Genomic DNA, 17689 nt, shown 5'->3' with positions numbered 1-17689 from the left:
TGGAACGAAAGGGGACCATAAACGTTGTCTAGTCAACGTCCAACTTTTTCCAGCTTAAAACAACCCCAAACCGTATAAACATACTGTTGAATACAAAATATATCACCTGAAATGTAATTAGCATCAAATGTGTCATTATGTTACATAGGACATCCCTCAAACCAGAGCCGGCTTTGCCTCAAACTAGATGAGCTGGAATGAGGAAAAACGATGGCGCGTTTGTTGCTCCATCTATCGGCATTTGTTCTACATTACAATACCTTCAGTCCACAAACAAACCCACCCGTTATAATATTTAACCCAACAATGAAAATGTTCATTTACCCACCATCATGTTGTTCCAAACTTGAACGACTTTCTGTGGAAGACAAAAAGAGATGCCAATCAGAAAGGCAGCCTCAGTGACTTTCACTTTTATGGCATCTTTTTTTGCCTCACAAGACAATTGTGTGCTGCAATAAGTCAAATGGCTCAGTGGTTCAGGGTGAATAAATGACAGAATTGTGGCTAGTTACTTATATTTTCACACACACAAACACACACACACACACATGCAGGATTTACACACAGACACATTTTCACACACAGACTTACTAAATTACTAGAGAAGTGTGACATAATATAGAGGAGTGTGGGGCACAAAGTAATGCTGGGTTAGTTTTAATAGACATTTATTTTACCATAATAAAATGTAAATTCTGTCTTAAAATTTTCATCTCAGTTTTTATTATTCATTTAAAATAGAGGACAAATCTGCTTTACTTTAATTTTAATGAGAAACAACGAGAAACAGGTGAAAGGCTGACAGTCAATGTTTAATGTTTAAAAATTATTATTTCAAGACAGCATTTTTGCTCATTTATGTGGGCCGTCCCAAACATGGTTCCAATGTGTTCATTGTCAAACTCCAAAATCAGCTATTATTAATAAATAAAAAACACCATTATTTTATTTAACAAAAAAAAAAAAAAAAATATATATATATATATATATATATATATATATATATATATATAAATTATTTTATTAACAAAATATTTTAGTTTGTCTTCTATATATATTTTTTTTCTTCATTCGATCAGGTAAGATTTTAGCAACATATTTGTACTAGTCAAGTGTAAAATTACTGTGGATAAAAAAAATATTCTGAACCCCATGTGGTTTTAAATAAACTGAGAAAGTCAAAAAGTATTAGTTTGTGCCCCACTCTCCCCTACAGCTGTAAATAAACATTATGAATACACATCTCACACACTTAATGCCCTTTGAATGCCCTAACGCATACGTTCCCTTGGAACTGGAATCATGAATGTGAATTACAATATACATTATAATAGAAAAGTTATTTTAACCAATATTACTGTGCTTTGGATAAATAAAATTCAGCCTTGCTGAGTATGAGACTACTTTCAAAAATAAAAACCTTTCAGACTCCAACGAATGATATATAAACACAAACAAATAATGTGAAAAACAAAGCACTCATCGAATGTTTTGAATCAATAAGGTCCTCTAGGACATGTATGCTCTTCATTCAGTTTTTATTACAGATGGAAAGAGCAAAAACTGGGTTGAAACCTGAATTAGAGAATAAGACTGTGAGAGAAGCATCAAGGTCTAACACTAGGAACCACGAGAAAACGGACAAACAATTATGATTAAAAACTGCAAAAGAAAAAAAAAGGTTAAAAATAGTGAGAAATTCAGGAATCCTAAACAAAAATCTTAAAAATCAGGTTTCTCCAGAGAATAATATGCATTATATGAAACTCTAGTCACATTGTGTAGACAATCTGTGTTTTATAAAAACAGGTCCATTATGCACGCTCATAATTTAGAGTGCAACACTCTTATCAAAGCCAACACATAAAGACAGATCATTAAGCACAGATGGGAAATAAGGGTACAACGGGACAGAATCAGATTCTGTATTGCTATTATCATTTCAAACTATTCTGACCAAAAATATCTTTGAAATGACTGTATTAAACACTCTCCCTGCTATTCCTCCACCTATGAAATCACAATGACAAAAAAAAAGGGCCTATCAAAGGGTCACATCATCAATGAGAGCAGAACCTTTTATTAGAGATCACACGTTCTTTGAAAAGTCCCAAATTTTGCATAAACATTTTTAATCTTTATCAAAACCACCCTTGATGGTCCAAACATTCTTTTGATGCTGTTACATCAATAAATGGCAAAAAAATCCCATCGTCTGCTCAATAAATCTCAGGACTCTTGCCTTTTTTCCTGATACAAGGCCAAAAAAAAAAAAAAAATAGAGGCAACCCATGAACATTTGAATCTTCCATACATTAAAAAAACTGAATCCCATCAACCATTAGAGCATTTATTCAGAAATGGTACTTCCCAAAAAACCTTACACAGGAGGCCAGTGGGAGAGAAGATAATGTTTATACAAAGCAAAAGTACTGGAGCACTGCAAATGTTATGACAGGCTAGTCAGGGAGTTTTTGTAGAGCTGAAAAACTGAGTATGGACGTCTTTGTCATTTTGTTTGGGTAATGTATTCATTTAGTGGCAACTCCTCGGTGGTGTTTGTAAAACATAACCAAGATAGTGTGTGTGTGTGTGAGATGTCTCCATTAGCATTTGTGATTGTAAGGGTAAAGTGAACTCTGCGGGACTGTTTGTGTTATGAATGGGTCGAAGCATCTTCAAAACTTATGATGCTGGACTCCTGTTGTCCTGTAGGATTTTGTGTGGTGCTTGGTGCTGGTGGCAAAGTCTCTCGGCTTGAAAGGAGAGGGGTGTCTGTTCGCACCTCCTCATCTTCATCATCCTCCTCATCTTCCATGCTGGGCCACACCGACTGGTCTTCCACGCGCTTCAGACGCTCATTTAGAGCTTTCAATGCCAGTTGCCTGTATGGACGATATTAAAGATTTGTTTTAAATGTAGTAAACAATTTACTGAATAAAGTTGAAAATGAAATATAAATATTAGATGAAAAACAAACTTAGAAAAATTATGATGAAGTAATAAAACAACTAAAAAACTAAATAAAAACTATTGAAAGCTAAATAGATTTAAAAAAAAAACAGCATGTGACAAAATTACTAAAACGAATATAATTCTAGTTTAAGATTTAGTAATTTTGTTACTTTTATCTTTGAATTAAATCAACATACCTCCGTCTTTCTGCATCTTGTGGGTCTGTGCCTGGTAGGCTGATGGTGATGGAGGATGGAGCCCCGACATCATACCGCTTCACCATCTTACGGCAAACTTTCATCTTCACAAGGGCAGCGTGCACAAGCCCAGCTGCAAAGCCAACTGCCGGCTGGAGCGCCTCTGGGAAGAACGAGGCGAAGGCAAAGTGGTCTGACATGTCTCCACGCCCCCTAGGGTGCCTCTGGTAGAAGCGCAGGTAAACCCACCCGGACAGAGCACCATAACCGCATGCTGCTAGCGGAGCTGAAGTGTCCAGCAGCCCTGCTAGCCGCAGGATGGCTATTGCTAGCAAAGCTAGTGCCGGGGCGGCTTTCAGGCGTACTTGAGGAACTCGAAGCACTGTGGTATCTCCAGCAGTCTGCTTCAGTGCTACAAGAACACCCCCCAGAAAAGCGGGCGTGCCATACACCCGTACGGCAAACAGGTAGTCCAGATCAAAGGTCGCAGCATAGGTGAGAAGATAAGACAGAGCGGATAGGAGACCAGCTGCTACGTTTACCACAGCGAAGAAGATCAGGAGCTCCAGTGCTCCCCATAATGGCTCCAAAAGTCGTCCAGCAACCATCACAGTAGCAATGTTCACCGCCATGCCAACAATGTATTGCTCCACCACGGCATGGGTCAGAAGCGTCCAAATCCAGAAGTTTGGTGGGAAAAGGAAGCCAGGTGTGACACCAAGTATGTAAGGGGTGTTAGCAGCCCAAGAGAGCAGGTACAGCAGGATCACTGTAGCACATATGGACTTGACCACTACACTCGTGCTCGCGAGTGCACTCAGAAAGTGCTGGCGTGCCACTGGAAGGTAACGGTTCATCCTTATGGATTCGAGTCCTCAGCTGTAAACGCTCCAGAAATGGCAAGCCTCTGAAATCAGCAGTTTGTGTCAAATATGAGGGACACGACCAGGAGATGACACCCAGACACCAACATGTAAGCAGTGTGACCTCATCAACAGAGGTTCTGCAACATAAGCAACTTTGGGATGGTATCTTATCTTAGGATTGTGGAAAGAAAGAAAAAACTGTATTACCTCACACTGGTCTTACAGGTGATTGTAACACTTGTGGCGAGATAAGCAGATCTTAACGGCTCTCGAAATATACAAAAAACTGTTTGGTTTAAATAAAATTGTTACCGAGTAAATAATACAAATAATAATTAAATCTTCCAGTATATATACAAATTACTTTGGAATATAAAGCTTTAGTCAAGGTAACTTTCTTGCCAAATAAGAAAGTAACCTTGCTGACAAAACATTATTTTGTACATCTATACATCTACCTGCTCAGGTCTTTCTGTTTGCGAGTTGTTAATATATAATTAATCACTTACGCGTTTCTATAAGAGTTACTCTACCTGTTACCTGTTTATAAGTAAGTTACTGTCTGCTAACACTCAATAAACCTCACCTCCTCGATCTAAATTAACACCCTTTCATGTCAGTTAGACAGTTTCATGTCTTAGTTCAGGCACTTGCCGTTAGTTTTATGGGTAAAATACGCAAAGAAAGGCGAGCTATGAACAGCTTTCTCTCCGGTGGCATGTCCTCTCAAACCGGCCTGGAGTCGCAGTTCAGTCCGGGGATTTCCTCTCACAACAGGCCTCCAGGTAGCAGGTTTGAAGCCAGTAAGCGTTAATCCGAAACAATCATTCGCAGTTTGTCTTTTTAATATCCTAACGTCGACAATTCTTCTGAATTAAGCTTGTGTTTCGTTGTTTGATAGTATGGCGTTTCCAACAACAGCCACAAAGCACAAACATCAGATTTGCAAACGTCACCGTCCAGCTTTGCGACTGGGCGTGTCGTTTACGGCATTGCTAAGCTAAGACTGCTGGGAAATGCATTTCCGCCCCAATGAAAGCTAAAGCAAGTCATTTCTTTTTTCACCTGACCAGTATTTATTTTTTTATTATTTTGCTGCTAGTCACAATCCCGTGACCGTGACAAATAACTTATCCATTAAAGTATTTATGAGAGGTCACGTTCACCAGTTTTAGGTGAATTATCGTTAGCGAAATACAGTGAGTAATACAATGCCATCAGGATTCAAGAATTTCGTGTGAGGGCTGAATGCTTCCCCGCGCAGATTTCGCAACAGTTTCAAGTTAAGAAATCGAAGCTGCTTTGTTTGAAAGTCACATCTTGTGTGAGCGGTGCTTCAATGCTACATTACTGACATCAGGAAATGGACCTTTTTGCCCGTGAACGTTTGTTAATGAGATCGCTTTTTTATTATTAGAGATGCACCGATTGCTATTTTTCTGTGTTTTGGTTTCGGTTCTGATTTCCAATATTTTTTTTTTTTTTTTTTGTAAGTGTGACCTGGCGATGCCGATTTTTGTTGATTCCGATTTTCTCTCTAACAACTGTAAATTACAAATAACAAAAAAATCTATGCAAATTGCATAGCAATTCCGTATCAGTATCAACAAACTCCATCTTTCCACTGCTGAGGAAACATAAGCTGCATCTGAAGTGGCATTAGATGTATTTACACAGATTGTTTAATGAAGCTGAGGTGTATAAATGCATCAACACTGCAACATTTCAAATGCACAAATACTTACTAACTGATTTAGGTTTTTCATACATGTTGGGTCCAAATATATATATTTCCTAATCCTAACATAAAAACGTAAATCTTTTGCTTTTCCTTTGGAAATAAGGGTCCCAGAGTCTGGACAAACAGAGGAGAGGCACAAAATCCACATTGGTTGAGGTCCAGTGTAAATTTTCCACAGTCAGTGATGGTTTGGGGTGCCATGTCATCTGCTGGTGTTGGTCCACTGTGTTTTCTGAGGTCCAAGGTTAACAAAGCCGTATACCAGGAAGTTTTAGAGCACTTCATGCTTTATGGAGATGCAGATTTCATTTTCCAACAGGACTTGGCACCTGCACATAGTGCCAAAACTACCAGTACCTGGTTTAAGAACCATGGTATCCCTGTTCTTAATTGGTCAGCAAACTCACCTGACCTTAACCCCATTGAAAATCTATGGTGTATTGTGAAGAGGGAGATGTGATATGCCAGACCCAAGAATGCACAAGAGCTGAAGGCCACTATCAGAGCAACCTGGGCTCTCATAACACCTGAGCAGAGCCACAGACTGATCAACTCCATGCCATTAAGTAATATTCTAATTTTCTGAGATACTGAATTTGGGATTTTTCTTAGTGGTCAGTTATAATAATCAAAATTAAAAGAAATAAACATTTGAAATATGTCAGTCTGTGTACAATAAATTAATATAATATACAAGTTTCACTTTTTGAATGGAATTAGTGAAATAAATCAACTTTTTGATGATATTCTAATTATGTGACCAGCACCTGTACACACATGCTGAATACTAAGCAGGACCTTTTTACAAAGTCAATATGTCACATTTCTTGGAAATGGAAGTTTGTAACCCTCTGACAGCATTCTTTAATTTTTATTGCATTTATGAAGGAGCTCTGTCTCCTGTCTCGTTTGAGTGCCACAATTACCCAGCACACCTAAGCATAACGAATCAACAACTGGTGAAAACACTTGGTTAGGAGAAACAAATGTGTGTGATGCATTTCAATGTGAGAGAAAGAACCAAGAAGAAAAAATAAAGAGAATGGGGAGGACAGTAAGATCAATGTCACTGAAAATTGTTCGAAACTGTCCGAAACTTTGAACATACACTTGCATGCTAATGCAAAAACACATGTGAAAACACACTCACACTATCTGTCCTCTTCAATTCTGTCAGTCCCAGATCAGATGGCATCTTTTCATCTTTTATTCAGCATTCATCACACTACTTGTCTGTTGTCCTCTAGTTATCACTCTAGTTATGTGATCATGTGATGTGCACTAGAAATGAACAGAACAGTGATTGTGTCATTCCTCTTTTTTCTTTTTTTTTTTCTCCAGGCCTTTTGATGCCATCAACCAGACAAGACCAGGCGTTCCCAATTAAAGCCTCTGGTCTGCTGCCATACTTATTCACTGTCATTGTTCATGGAATGTGATCATCAATTACAGACTTTGAGAAAGAGAGAGGACATAAGCTCAGCACTGAAATGGTCAAACAGTAAAAAAACATGGTTGCCGTATGATCAAAGCAAATTTTAGATAGTTCTGTGGATACCCAGGAGAGATTTATCACTAAATTAAACTGATACTCAACACATTTAATAAATTAACAAACAATGGATGTAAGGACTGCAGTTTTATAGCAGCCCAGTATGTGTCTGTGTGCTTCTACTGTCTCCGAATGTCATGTCTCCCATCTGGACTTTTAAGTTTTGTTTGCGGTTTCCCTGTTCTGTTCCAATGACAGTAAAGACATGAAAGAGATAACAGGGATAACAAGCCCCCCCGATTTAATTTTATAATTCAGTGATTTCTTTCAAAACCTTCAAAGAATGCACAAAGCACATCAACAGAAGAAGAAAAAACAGCAGTCGAAAGTACTTCTAACCTGCCTCTAGTACTTTCTAAGTCGTGTTGATAACAGCAGGCAATCAAGATCAGCTCTCTGTAAAAACCACATCAGCAACAGTTTCTCCTTTCAGTTTAACAGAGGAGCTATTGTCAATAAAAACCATCTTGACAATTTTAGGAAACAAATTATTTAGGGAAAATCATTTCAAGACATTAAATGCAACTGAAGTTCTTTCAGAGTATCTGGTCAAAATATAATGAAAACATTCAGAGTTTTTAGAACATTGTAAGTGTTCCTAATCTTTCCGGAATTATGAATTATGAGAAAAAAATAAATAAATGTATTGTAGAAAACTAATGCACTATAATTGAAGATATTTTATTATATACTATATATACATTAAACCTTTTATAGTTACATGGAAAACATCACAAACTAAAAGGTAGGGGCTCCATCTTCTGGCTTATTTAGGAAGCTGTTGCCTAAAATATAAATATATAATTCAATATCATTTAATAAAGTAAATTATGCATATTAGATTACATATTTTTAGTTTGTAATTTTATATTTTTGCATCATCCAGCCCTCCCTCCCTCAATCCATCTTCTCATGCTTGCTTTTCCCTGTTATTCTTGGCTTCATGCAGTCATTCTGGTTACCCTGCAGTAACCTGTTTTCAACTTGTGACATTGAGAAGTAATTTAAACAGTGCAGGAACACACCTACACTGAGACCACAGTCTTAGTTTGCAAAAGAAACACATTGATTTTAGAACAGCTCTTGCTAAAATAATGTATCTCGTCTTTGCTTGTTAGACCTGTGGAAGTCAAAGGAGATAATTCTGGTTGTTTAGACCTTCAGATATTTGACCAAAAATTTAAAATACAAATGAAAATCCTTCATTCTATCTCTTTAATAGTGTTTTGATCAAATTATTAGTGAATGAGCTGAAACTAGTGACAGGAATTAGATTTTTATAGTCTAAAATGAATACAGATATGTTTTCATAGTGTTCATTTAGATATCCTTGGCTCATTTTAGGCCTAATCCTGAAAGTTTTGCTCATCTATGCATGTTTATGAAGAATTATGAAGTTATGATATAATATGCATCATTTGCCAGTCCAGAATCTCCCTATCTAAAGCACCTCATCGTAGGTGGCTGCTTCTTGCTGTAATCTCTTGCTGGTTTCCTGTTGTTTAGCAGCAGGTTGATGCAGAACGTCAAATGCCATCATTGACGTTCTTATATAAAAGCAATATTAAGAAGAGACAATTATAGAATGATTGGATCAAATAAAATGATCATACACACCAATCTCACTTTAATGGCAGTAAAAAAAAAAAAAAAAACATGCAAGACAATGTCTAGCCATAAATTGGGAGTGGGGAGGAGGGTCAAAAACAAGGGGACAGGGATAATAACCAAGAAGAGCAGAGAGAGAGAGAGTGAGAGAGAAAGAGAGAAGGAGAGGGATGGAGAGAAAAAGCGACAGGACCATTAGAAGAAAGCATGTGTTTTCGAAGCAACATCAGACATCAGTACTGTGGCTTTCTGACTCTGAGTCTGTTTGGATTATGTCAGTCCTTCACATCAAGAATCAGTTGTAGAGTTGCTCACTCTCAAAGCGGACTGATCGCCATTCGCCTACTCATCCTCAAGCACGGAGCACCAGAGCTCAGCTCAAGCTCTCTGAATTTGGGGATATACCTCTTTCAGTGTTTCTCTGTCATTCTGTTCATGCGTGTGAGTTTTGCCATTTGGATTCTGCCTGGACTCCTTGTGATTAGTCAAGCACACACGCTCCCCTGGAAGGTAAGTTCTGTCTGGGGTTTTTAACTGAGTGAAATGTAGGATTGTCTTACCAATAGGCATCACAGAGCTGGGTTCACTGTTATGCAGTGGCAAGTATTAAGGGTGAATCTAGATCAACTGGAGAAAAGGTGTCTTTCAAAGGCACATCTTTTAAGAATGAATATCCAAAATCCAGCTGGGCTTTTAGTCTAGAGGCTTTCCTAGGTCAAATAGGTCCAAACCAAAATGGCCTGTTGTCTGAACAAAAACAGATTAGGGAGAAAATTAGGAACACAATTCACATTTTGAGACTTATTTAAAAAAAAATATTCTCACTCTTAAATTACTTTAAAAAGTTACTTCATTGGCATCTATAGTTCCATGATGAACCTTTAACATCCATAGAATCATTCCAGTGCACAAAAGGTTCTTTACTGAAACACTGAACACCAAATGTTTTAAAAAAAATAAAAACAACTGCTACATTATGATTATATTAGCCACATAGAATTAGCAGATTACAACCAAATACAAATGTAGTTTATAATAGTATAAAGTAGTTGTATTAATTGTTTATAAATTGTGCAAAGTAGTACAACTGTGCCCCGCATAGAGTGATGCATGCTATAAAAGTCACCCACTGAAAATCAAAAAGAACATAAAAAATTCAATCATTCATAGAGTCCAAATCAACAAGTTTACCAGTCTGGTCAGTTAGACTGTCTCACTCACCATGCACAGTATGAATGAACACACAGTTGGCCTGTCATACTGTTCAGCCAGAACTAAATATCTCACTGATTAAGTGGCAATTTGCCTGCTACAATGGAAGCTCTAAATTCAGCCAAATGTTAATTTATTGATGTGGTGAACACTTCATAGATCTGTCAGAAATGAAAAGCGACAAGTGAAGAGACTGACAGAGATGAGAAAATAGAAAAATGAATCACAACCACCTCATCAGATCGAGGTGTTATTTTTTCAACTTTTCCAGGAAAAGACATGAATTATAATATGAAATTTCTCAGAGGAACTTTTAGTTGCAAGTTGTTGAAGAAGTTTGTAACTCAGACCTATTCAAAGACTTACTTAGAACAGTGATTTTTTTAAAGACATGGACATTCTGGTAAATATCTCCTTTTCTGCATCGGAAACAGGTAACATGTTTCGTAGCTTGGCAATGTTTCTAAGATGGAAGAATGCTGTTTTTGTAATATGGGAAATATGGTTTACAAAATACAAGTTGCTGTCTAATACAGCACCCAGATTTTTGACTGCAGGAAGTAACAGTACATCTGCTAGTTTCAAACTGTAGTCTACGAGATTCTGTGTACTGTTATTTGGTCCAATAATTAATATCTCTGTCTTATCTGAATTTAATAGGAGAAAATTATTTGTTATTAATTATTACTTTTACATTTTTAAACTTTTACATTTTTAAAACTATGTTTCATCTGGTCTCATCTGGTCTCGTTGAGATATATAGTTGAGTATCATCAGCATAACAGTGGAAACTAATCATGTATTTTCTAATAATATTACCAAGGGGCAACATGTATATTGAAAATAGCAGAGAACCTAGGACAGATCCTTGTGGCACTCCATATTTTACTGATGATAAATGAGATGACTCCCCATTTAAATAAACAAAGTTGTAGTGATCGGACAGGTAGGATCTAAACCATCTTAGAGCCTGCCCTTGAATATCTGTATAGTTTTGTAATCGATCTATGAGTAAGTCATGATCTATGGTGCAAACGCAGCATTAAGATCAAGTAAAACTAGCAATGAGATGCAGCCTTGATTTGACGCAAGAAGCAAGCCATTTGTAATTTTAACAAGTGCAGTTTCTGTGCTGTGGTGGGGCCTGAAACCTAACTAATTCTTCATAAAGATCTTTTTTTTAGCAGGAAGGATCATGAAAACAATGAAAACAAACTTAGTTTGTAGTTTACTGGGGCCTTCAGGCATCTTCTTCTTCTTCTTGCTTTAAAGCCATAAAGCAAGAAGAAGTCTCCTCACACACCTGCTGCTGAGAAGTGAGAACGTGCATAGGAGGACGTGCTCAGAAGAGTTCAGTTCGCATGAATCAGAGGTAAAAAAAAAAACCCTATATAAATACTGTTCAGTTTCTTGTATTGACTGATCATTTTGTGTCTTTACACATCACGACATGAGCCGCAGGGTTTAATTTGTTTTTGTTTGTGTATGTTTTTTTGTTTTTGTTTTAATGTATGTTTTAGCTGTGATTCCCATCCACTTATATTATAAGAGTGATAGACTGCGAAAGACTAGAAAACCGTTTTTTAGTTAAAAATCTTGGTTTGTGTTCTGTTGTGTTCAAACAAAGTCACCTACATCTTGGATGACCTGGAGGTAAGCATATAAACATATAATTTAAATTTTTGGGTGAACTATCCCATTCCACAGCTGTCAAATTGTCCTGAGGTTGATCAAATATTCTAAAATCTATTTTCCTGAAATGGCCACATATATTATTACTTTGGGAAAGAGAATGGGGTGGCCTACTATGCCTTTAAATGTAAGTGATAACTACTATGATAAAGTAAATATTTTTTTTTTCTTTACTTGAGACCACTTGGCAGTTCTGGTCTGCTTAATATCAATGTTTTTTTTAGAAGTGAGAACTTTAATTATACCTCTGATGCGGCTGACAAATTGCTTGCATTATTGAATCTCATGGGTTGATATAACTTCAGTCTGTTTAAAGAAATAAGGATCATTGTTATTCTAGATTACTTGAGACACCATAGCAGGGTTTGCTTAGCATTTCAAAGCTCTAGGATCAAATGGTGTCTTCATGTGACAGGTTTGTCTGCAATGGAATGGAGATGTCGCACTGTCAGGGGCTAATTTTCAATACAGCTTTACAAATTTCAGTAGCTACTTTGATGAAAAGATGAATAGGTGAGAGAGTTGATATATAGATCTCTTTTTTCTCACCCAGATGTCTTGTCGCTCCTGGGAAATGGCATGCTGTTATTTGTAGCCTACCGTAAGAGGTCATCTCTGAAGCCAGCAGAGTTTTTCGTTGTGAACCTGTCTGTGAGTGATTTAGGGATGACCCTGTTTCTGTTTCCTCTGGCCATACCTTCTGCTCTAGCACACAGGTGAGATCCTGCTTCACAGTTTTTTATTCTAATAGAGAAAAAAAGTTAGCAATGACGTTCCTGTGGCTCAGTGGTGGAGCATTGATTTGGCAGTGCAAAAGGCAGTGGGTTTGATTCCCAAGGAACACACATACTGGTTAAAAAAATAAATTATGCTTGAATGCATTGTAAGTTGCTTTGGATAAAAGCATTTGCTAAATGTAAATATATGCACCCTTTGTCCCTCTTTTACACTGTAGCATTCAGTATGATCAATTGTAGTGAATTGGTTTTTATACAAGGCTAAAAAATTAATTTAAATGCACAGTTAAAATATACGATTCACTGACTCATGAATACATGAACATGTTTTATAATTTTGTGTTTTTTAGGTTTATTAGTTACATCTTAAAGTTCAATCTTATGGTATTTTTTTGTTTGTTTTTGGTGCCAGATAAATGCTGCAATTACCGAATTATAATAATAGCTTAGCAAGCTACAGTTTTAAAGTTACACAACTCTATCATTCTCCCTTTGCAAATGCCAATACTGTTTGATGTATTTTTCAGTGTTCATATTTATCATGGTTCTAAAGTAAAAACAAAGAAAGGGAGTATTTCAAAGTTCAGCAAAAACAGTAAAATGATCTCTCTCTCTTTTCTCTGTAGGTGGTTGTTTGGGGAGGTAGCATGTCTGTGCTATGCTGTGTGTGGGGTTTTATTTGGCTTATGCAGCCTAACAAACCTGACTGCTTTGTCGTCAGTATGCTGCCTCAAAGTCTGTGTCCCAAATTACGGTATAATGATCTTTTGTCTCCCTTTAACCAAACCATTATTTTAAAAAAACCATTCTGAAGTGATATTGTGCTTTTCTAAGCAATATTTTAAATATAAACATGGTATTATGATAAGGCGAGTCTTTGTTTCTTGGTAAAATGTCACAAGGTTAAATAACACGAAGAATCATTGTGATTTTGTTACTCATACTTTTGTTTTTGTAAAGCAAAACAGTCAAACGGATGTCAAATGTATTTATTTTTAATTATATGTCTTCAATTTGCACTGCAAACTGCACTTTAAACAATGTTGCATCTCTGAATAAAGTTATTGGCCCACTCCCATATGGCCCACTCCGTTTCATTTACTTGTCAAAGGCAACTCAGATTATTTGTTTGGTGATTGGCCATTTTGGTATCTGCATCCGAATCCTGGATAGGCCTTGTAATAATAAATCACAATTTCTATGCCTCTTATAGATTAAAATATTAACAGTTAACATGATCATTTAATGTCCAAGATGATAATGTTCTCCTGAATGTGATTTTTTTATTTATTTTTTATCAAGTCTAATCTCAAACAGCGGAATCAGGTCTTTTGGACTGTTAGCGCCTTGTGTCTGAAGATTCTGAAAACTGTCACAATCAGATCACTGTGAAGTAAAAAGGTCATCTGGCTTAAATATGCAAGAATAGGAGGTTAAAACAAATGGAAGAGACACAAAAATGAAGAAAGATAAAAAAAAGATAAGAATGGACAAGTGGAACAAAACAGAACATGTAGGGAAAATTAGACATATTAGGAAAGATGAAACAAATTAACCAAAAAAGAAAGAAGAAGAGCATATTATAAGTGCACATTTAGGGCTTGCTGGAGCTTGAAACAGCAGGTAATTTCTTCCTTATGTCTCTGTGGGATATGAAATTAAAATAATTCCAACACTGACCTGTGTCAGGAGAATCATAGAGCTGGACCAATTAGTCACTTTGATCAGTCACACCATGTTTCATCAAAATATTTATTCATGCAATCCTCGTTTCCACAGGTAACAAATTCTCATCTAGCCACGCTTGTGTGATGGTGGTTGGAGTTTGGTGTTACGCGTCTGTCTTTGCTGTGGAACCTTTGGCCCACTGGGGGAGTTTTGGGCCAGAACCGTATGGAACCGCTTGCTGCATAAAATAGTATGACCACAGACATTATAGCATTAATATGTGAAAAGTACGCAAACAGATTCTACATTCATGCTTTTTCATCATTGTTCCAAGGTACACTCCGTCTCATGATGCCCTTGCCATGTCTTACATCATCAGTCTATTTATCTTTTGTTACATTGTCCCCTGTACCATCATCATCCTCTCTTACACCTTCATCCTGCTCACAGTGAGGGGGTCTCGCCAAGGCATTCAACAGCACGTCTCACCACAAAACAAAGTGGTCAATGCACACACTCTTATTGTCAAGGTAAGTAAGCTTTATGGGTTCATTGTTGTTGTTATTTTTTGTGTTTACAGTGACCGTCATATAGCAAAAAAGCTGTTTGTTTTAATTCAAATCAACCCCGTGGCGTCCACACTTTCACACTGTGCAAATATAACATATTTTATTGCCCTGTGGAGCAGACAGCACGAACGTGATACTGTTGCTGAGTATGTACTTTATGTCCCTCAAAAAGTAATGCTGATTACCCATCCTCTGTCCTCTGAACAAGGACTGCCTGTATTTGACTGTCCTAGCCTTATTTTTCAAAACTGTGTCATGAAGCCCATACTGTATCCATGTGTAACTTTACTGTTGGCAGTGAGTGCCGGACTGTTGAAAAATGCTGGTGCTGAATGTTGATTATTAATGCACACAAATGTCCCCTTAGAGCACATGTGTACATTGCATACATTTACACACATTTGGCAAACTGGGTCATAAACAGACACATAAAGTAATGCTGATAATACATGAACTTGTGTTCATATTGCATAGAACACTACTTTCAACTTTATTTGTAGTGGAAAACAATAAAAAGAAAATATTTTTAGCAGCGTTTACTGTCACTTTTGATCAAATGAATGCATTCTTCCTGAAGTAGTGTGTGTGGGAGAGAGAATACATTAATACAATTATTAATAAAAAAAATAATTGTATCCAATTGCATGTCGACTGAGTGTTTGTGGCATGTTTTCTCTCTAGCTCTCAGTGGCTGTGTGTATTGGCTTCCTTATGGCTTGGAGCCCGTATGCCATTGTTGCCATGTGGGCTGCCTTCAGCGCCAATGAGCAGGTCCCCCCCACCGCCTTTGCCCTGGCAGCCATCCTGGCCAAATCTTCGACTTTTTACAACCCTATGGTTTATCTTCTCTTCAAACCCAACTTTCGCAAATCACTGAGTAAGGATACTCAAACTATCTGCCACAGGATTTGTTTGAGCCACAGTAAGGCCAGTCCCACACCAGGAATAAAGGAACGGCAGGTGAAGAGCTTTCAGCAGTGCAACAATAAGGATGCCAGCACATCCACACCCTTTTCCAGTGGACAGGTAGAGAGTTATGGGTCATGTCATGTGTATGCAGACGCGGGGCCATGTTTTCAGCAAATGAGTTCCCAGAGAACTGTGCGTATTCTGGAGGGCACCATTCAGAGTGAAATACCAGTGAGACAACTGACTGACAGAATGCCAAACAACCTCCTGTGAGAGATACTCAAGAAAGAATGCATTAAATGTGAGGAAGGAGAGGATGATGTAATGTGTAAAAATCACAGATGTTCCTAGGTGCCCAAACACAAGGACGATGGAAACTAAAAAGGAAGAAAATCTAACTGTTGCCACAGAATTCTTATTTATCCCCAGAATTTCCTGCAGATTCCACCAATGTTTACTGAACCAAATCCCCTTCAAGATGTAGAAAGCATATTTCCTTAATGGCAATTCACACAGAACATCATGCCTTTTTAATAGTTTCATATGTCACCATGCATTACATGCATGTCATTTTTTTGAGCAAGCCTCGAAAACAACAAAAAATGTGTGATTTATTAATTGATGAATAAAGAAAAGTAAATGATGTGGAGTAAATCCAGTGAGACGTCGATTTTAATATCTAGTTCAACTGCGCATAGGCTATGTGTCAGTATCATACATGATTTACAATGAGATAAGCAAGAGTTCACTGAACAAAAAGACTGACAACTGCTGGAACAGGAAGAGTATAACAACTGAAAATAACTTTCTTGGTGGGTTTTCTTTGCCAAAGCATTGATAAAATTACATATAGCCAGTATTGTCAATGTCACTGTAATAGTAACATGAACTAACAGTGTAACTGCAATGTCAACTACAAATTTTATACTTTTTGTTCCCAGCTGATTCATTAAAGGACAAAAGTACTTAATCTAAATGGAAATGGTAGGAAAATATCATTAGTTGTTGTGTTTGATTGGGGGGGAAATTGTACAGTGTAATGAGCAAATAATTCTACCAGTATGGGTCATTACATCATTAAAAAACAAAGAGAGGTGGAAAAAAAAAGATCAGCAAAAGCTCAGTGAAATAGCCTTGAGGCACATAGTCAAAGAAAGCACACAGAAAGAGACAGATTTTTTCATGCTGATCAGATCAGTTGCATGCTGACAGTTACATGCAAAGCATAACAATCCAAATTCTGACTTAAACTAGTTAGATGTTTGACTAGGTTTAAAAAAAAAAAAACTATTAATTTACCAAGGCTCAACTATTCCCTGGTATCTGTTAACTCTATTGTTCTATTAGCTCTCTCCTACAGCCTTGACTGAGAGAGATACAATTCAATAGATACAATCACAATAGCGCTTTACTGCACTGTGCTCAATCCAACACTCAGTGAACTTTTGCTTGAAGGGATGTGAGAGTTGATATCTTAAATAGAGGCTTTTATAGCCAGCCGAGAGAGTTTTCAGGACATTTATTTTGTGTTGATGGGTTTGGAAACTGTTCAAAATACAATAGGCCTATCTGTAGGTTTCAAAATAAAGTAAATTAGCTTGGTAAAGACTGGCTCTGAAGGATCAATACAGACATGTCACGGCATTTGTGAACAGACTCCTGGGTGGGACAACATATACCTCTCTAAACCAAATCAAAAGAAATTCAGAACTAGTTTCAGATAGGTGATTTCACCTTTCATTAAATTTGGGCAAGCAGATGTTTTTTGACTGCCCTCTCTTTCTCATTGCCTCACCTCAAACTGAACAGATGCACTCATGATTCACCCAGCATCTGTCAGAATCAGAGTCAGAGTCAGAGCTTTACAGTTAGCATACAGTGAAACAAGACAGCGTTTCTCCAGGACCAAGGTGCTACAAAAACACAGAACACGGGACTACAAAGAAACTAAACTGGATATTTTTATATTAACTAGGCAAA

General features: G+C 37.2%; 1 protein-coding gene and 1 pseudogene across 1 annotated transcript; one reads left to right on the top strand and one right to left on the bottom strand.

Moving 5' to 3' along the window:
* Nucleotides 1-1524: 1524 nt before the first annotated feature.
* On the bottom strand, nucleotides 1525-5020 carry LOC113093933 (transmembrane protein 115-like). The gene is made up of 2 exons (XM_026259534.1): nucleotides 3156-5020; nucleotides 1525-2888 (listed from the first exon to the last, which is right to left on the bottom strand). The coding sequence occupies exons 1-2, from the start codon at nucleotides 4010-4012 to the stop codon at nucleotides 2660-2662; spliced, it is 1086 nt and encodes a 361-aa protein (XP_026115319.1). The 5' UTR covers nucleotides 4013-5020; the 3' UTR covers nucleotides 1525-2659.
* On the top strand, nucleotides 4716-16014 carry LOC113093928 (opsin-5-like; annotated as a pseudogene).
* The last annotated feature ends 1675 nt before the right edge of the window (nucleotides 16015-17689 follow it).

The sequence above is a fragment of the Carassius auratus genome, unplaced genomic scaffold, assembly GCF_003368295.1.
Source record: "Carassius auratus strain Wakin unplaced genomic scaffold, ASM336829v1 scaf_tig00215205, whole genome shotgun sequence".
In the NCBI taxonomy this organism is placed as follows: Eukaryota; Metazoa; Chordata; class Actinopteri; order Cypriniformes; family Cyprinidae; genus Carassius; species Carassius auratus.
Note: the sequence above shows the minus strand (reverse complement) of the source record. Positions and strands in the feature narration are given on the sequence as shown.

Excerpts from the sequence above, each read along its gene's own strand:
- LOC113093933 (XM_026259534.1), bottom strand. The coding sequence starts at position 4,012 with ATGAACCGTTACCTTCCAGTGGCACGCCAGCACTTTCTGAGTGCACTC. Across the intron at positions 2,889-3,155 it reads CAAGATGCAGAAAGACGGAG|GCAACTGGCATTGAAAGCTC; the intron begins GTATGTTGATTT and ends TCGTCCATACAG.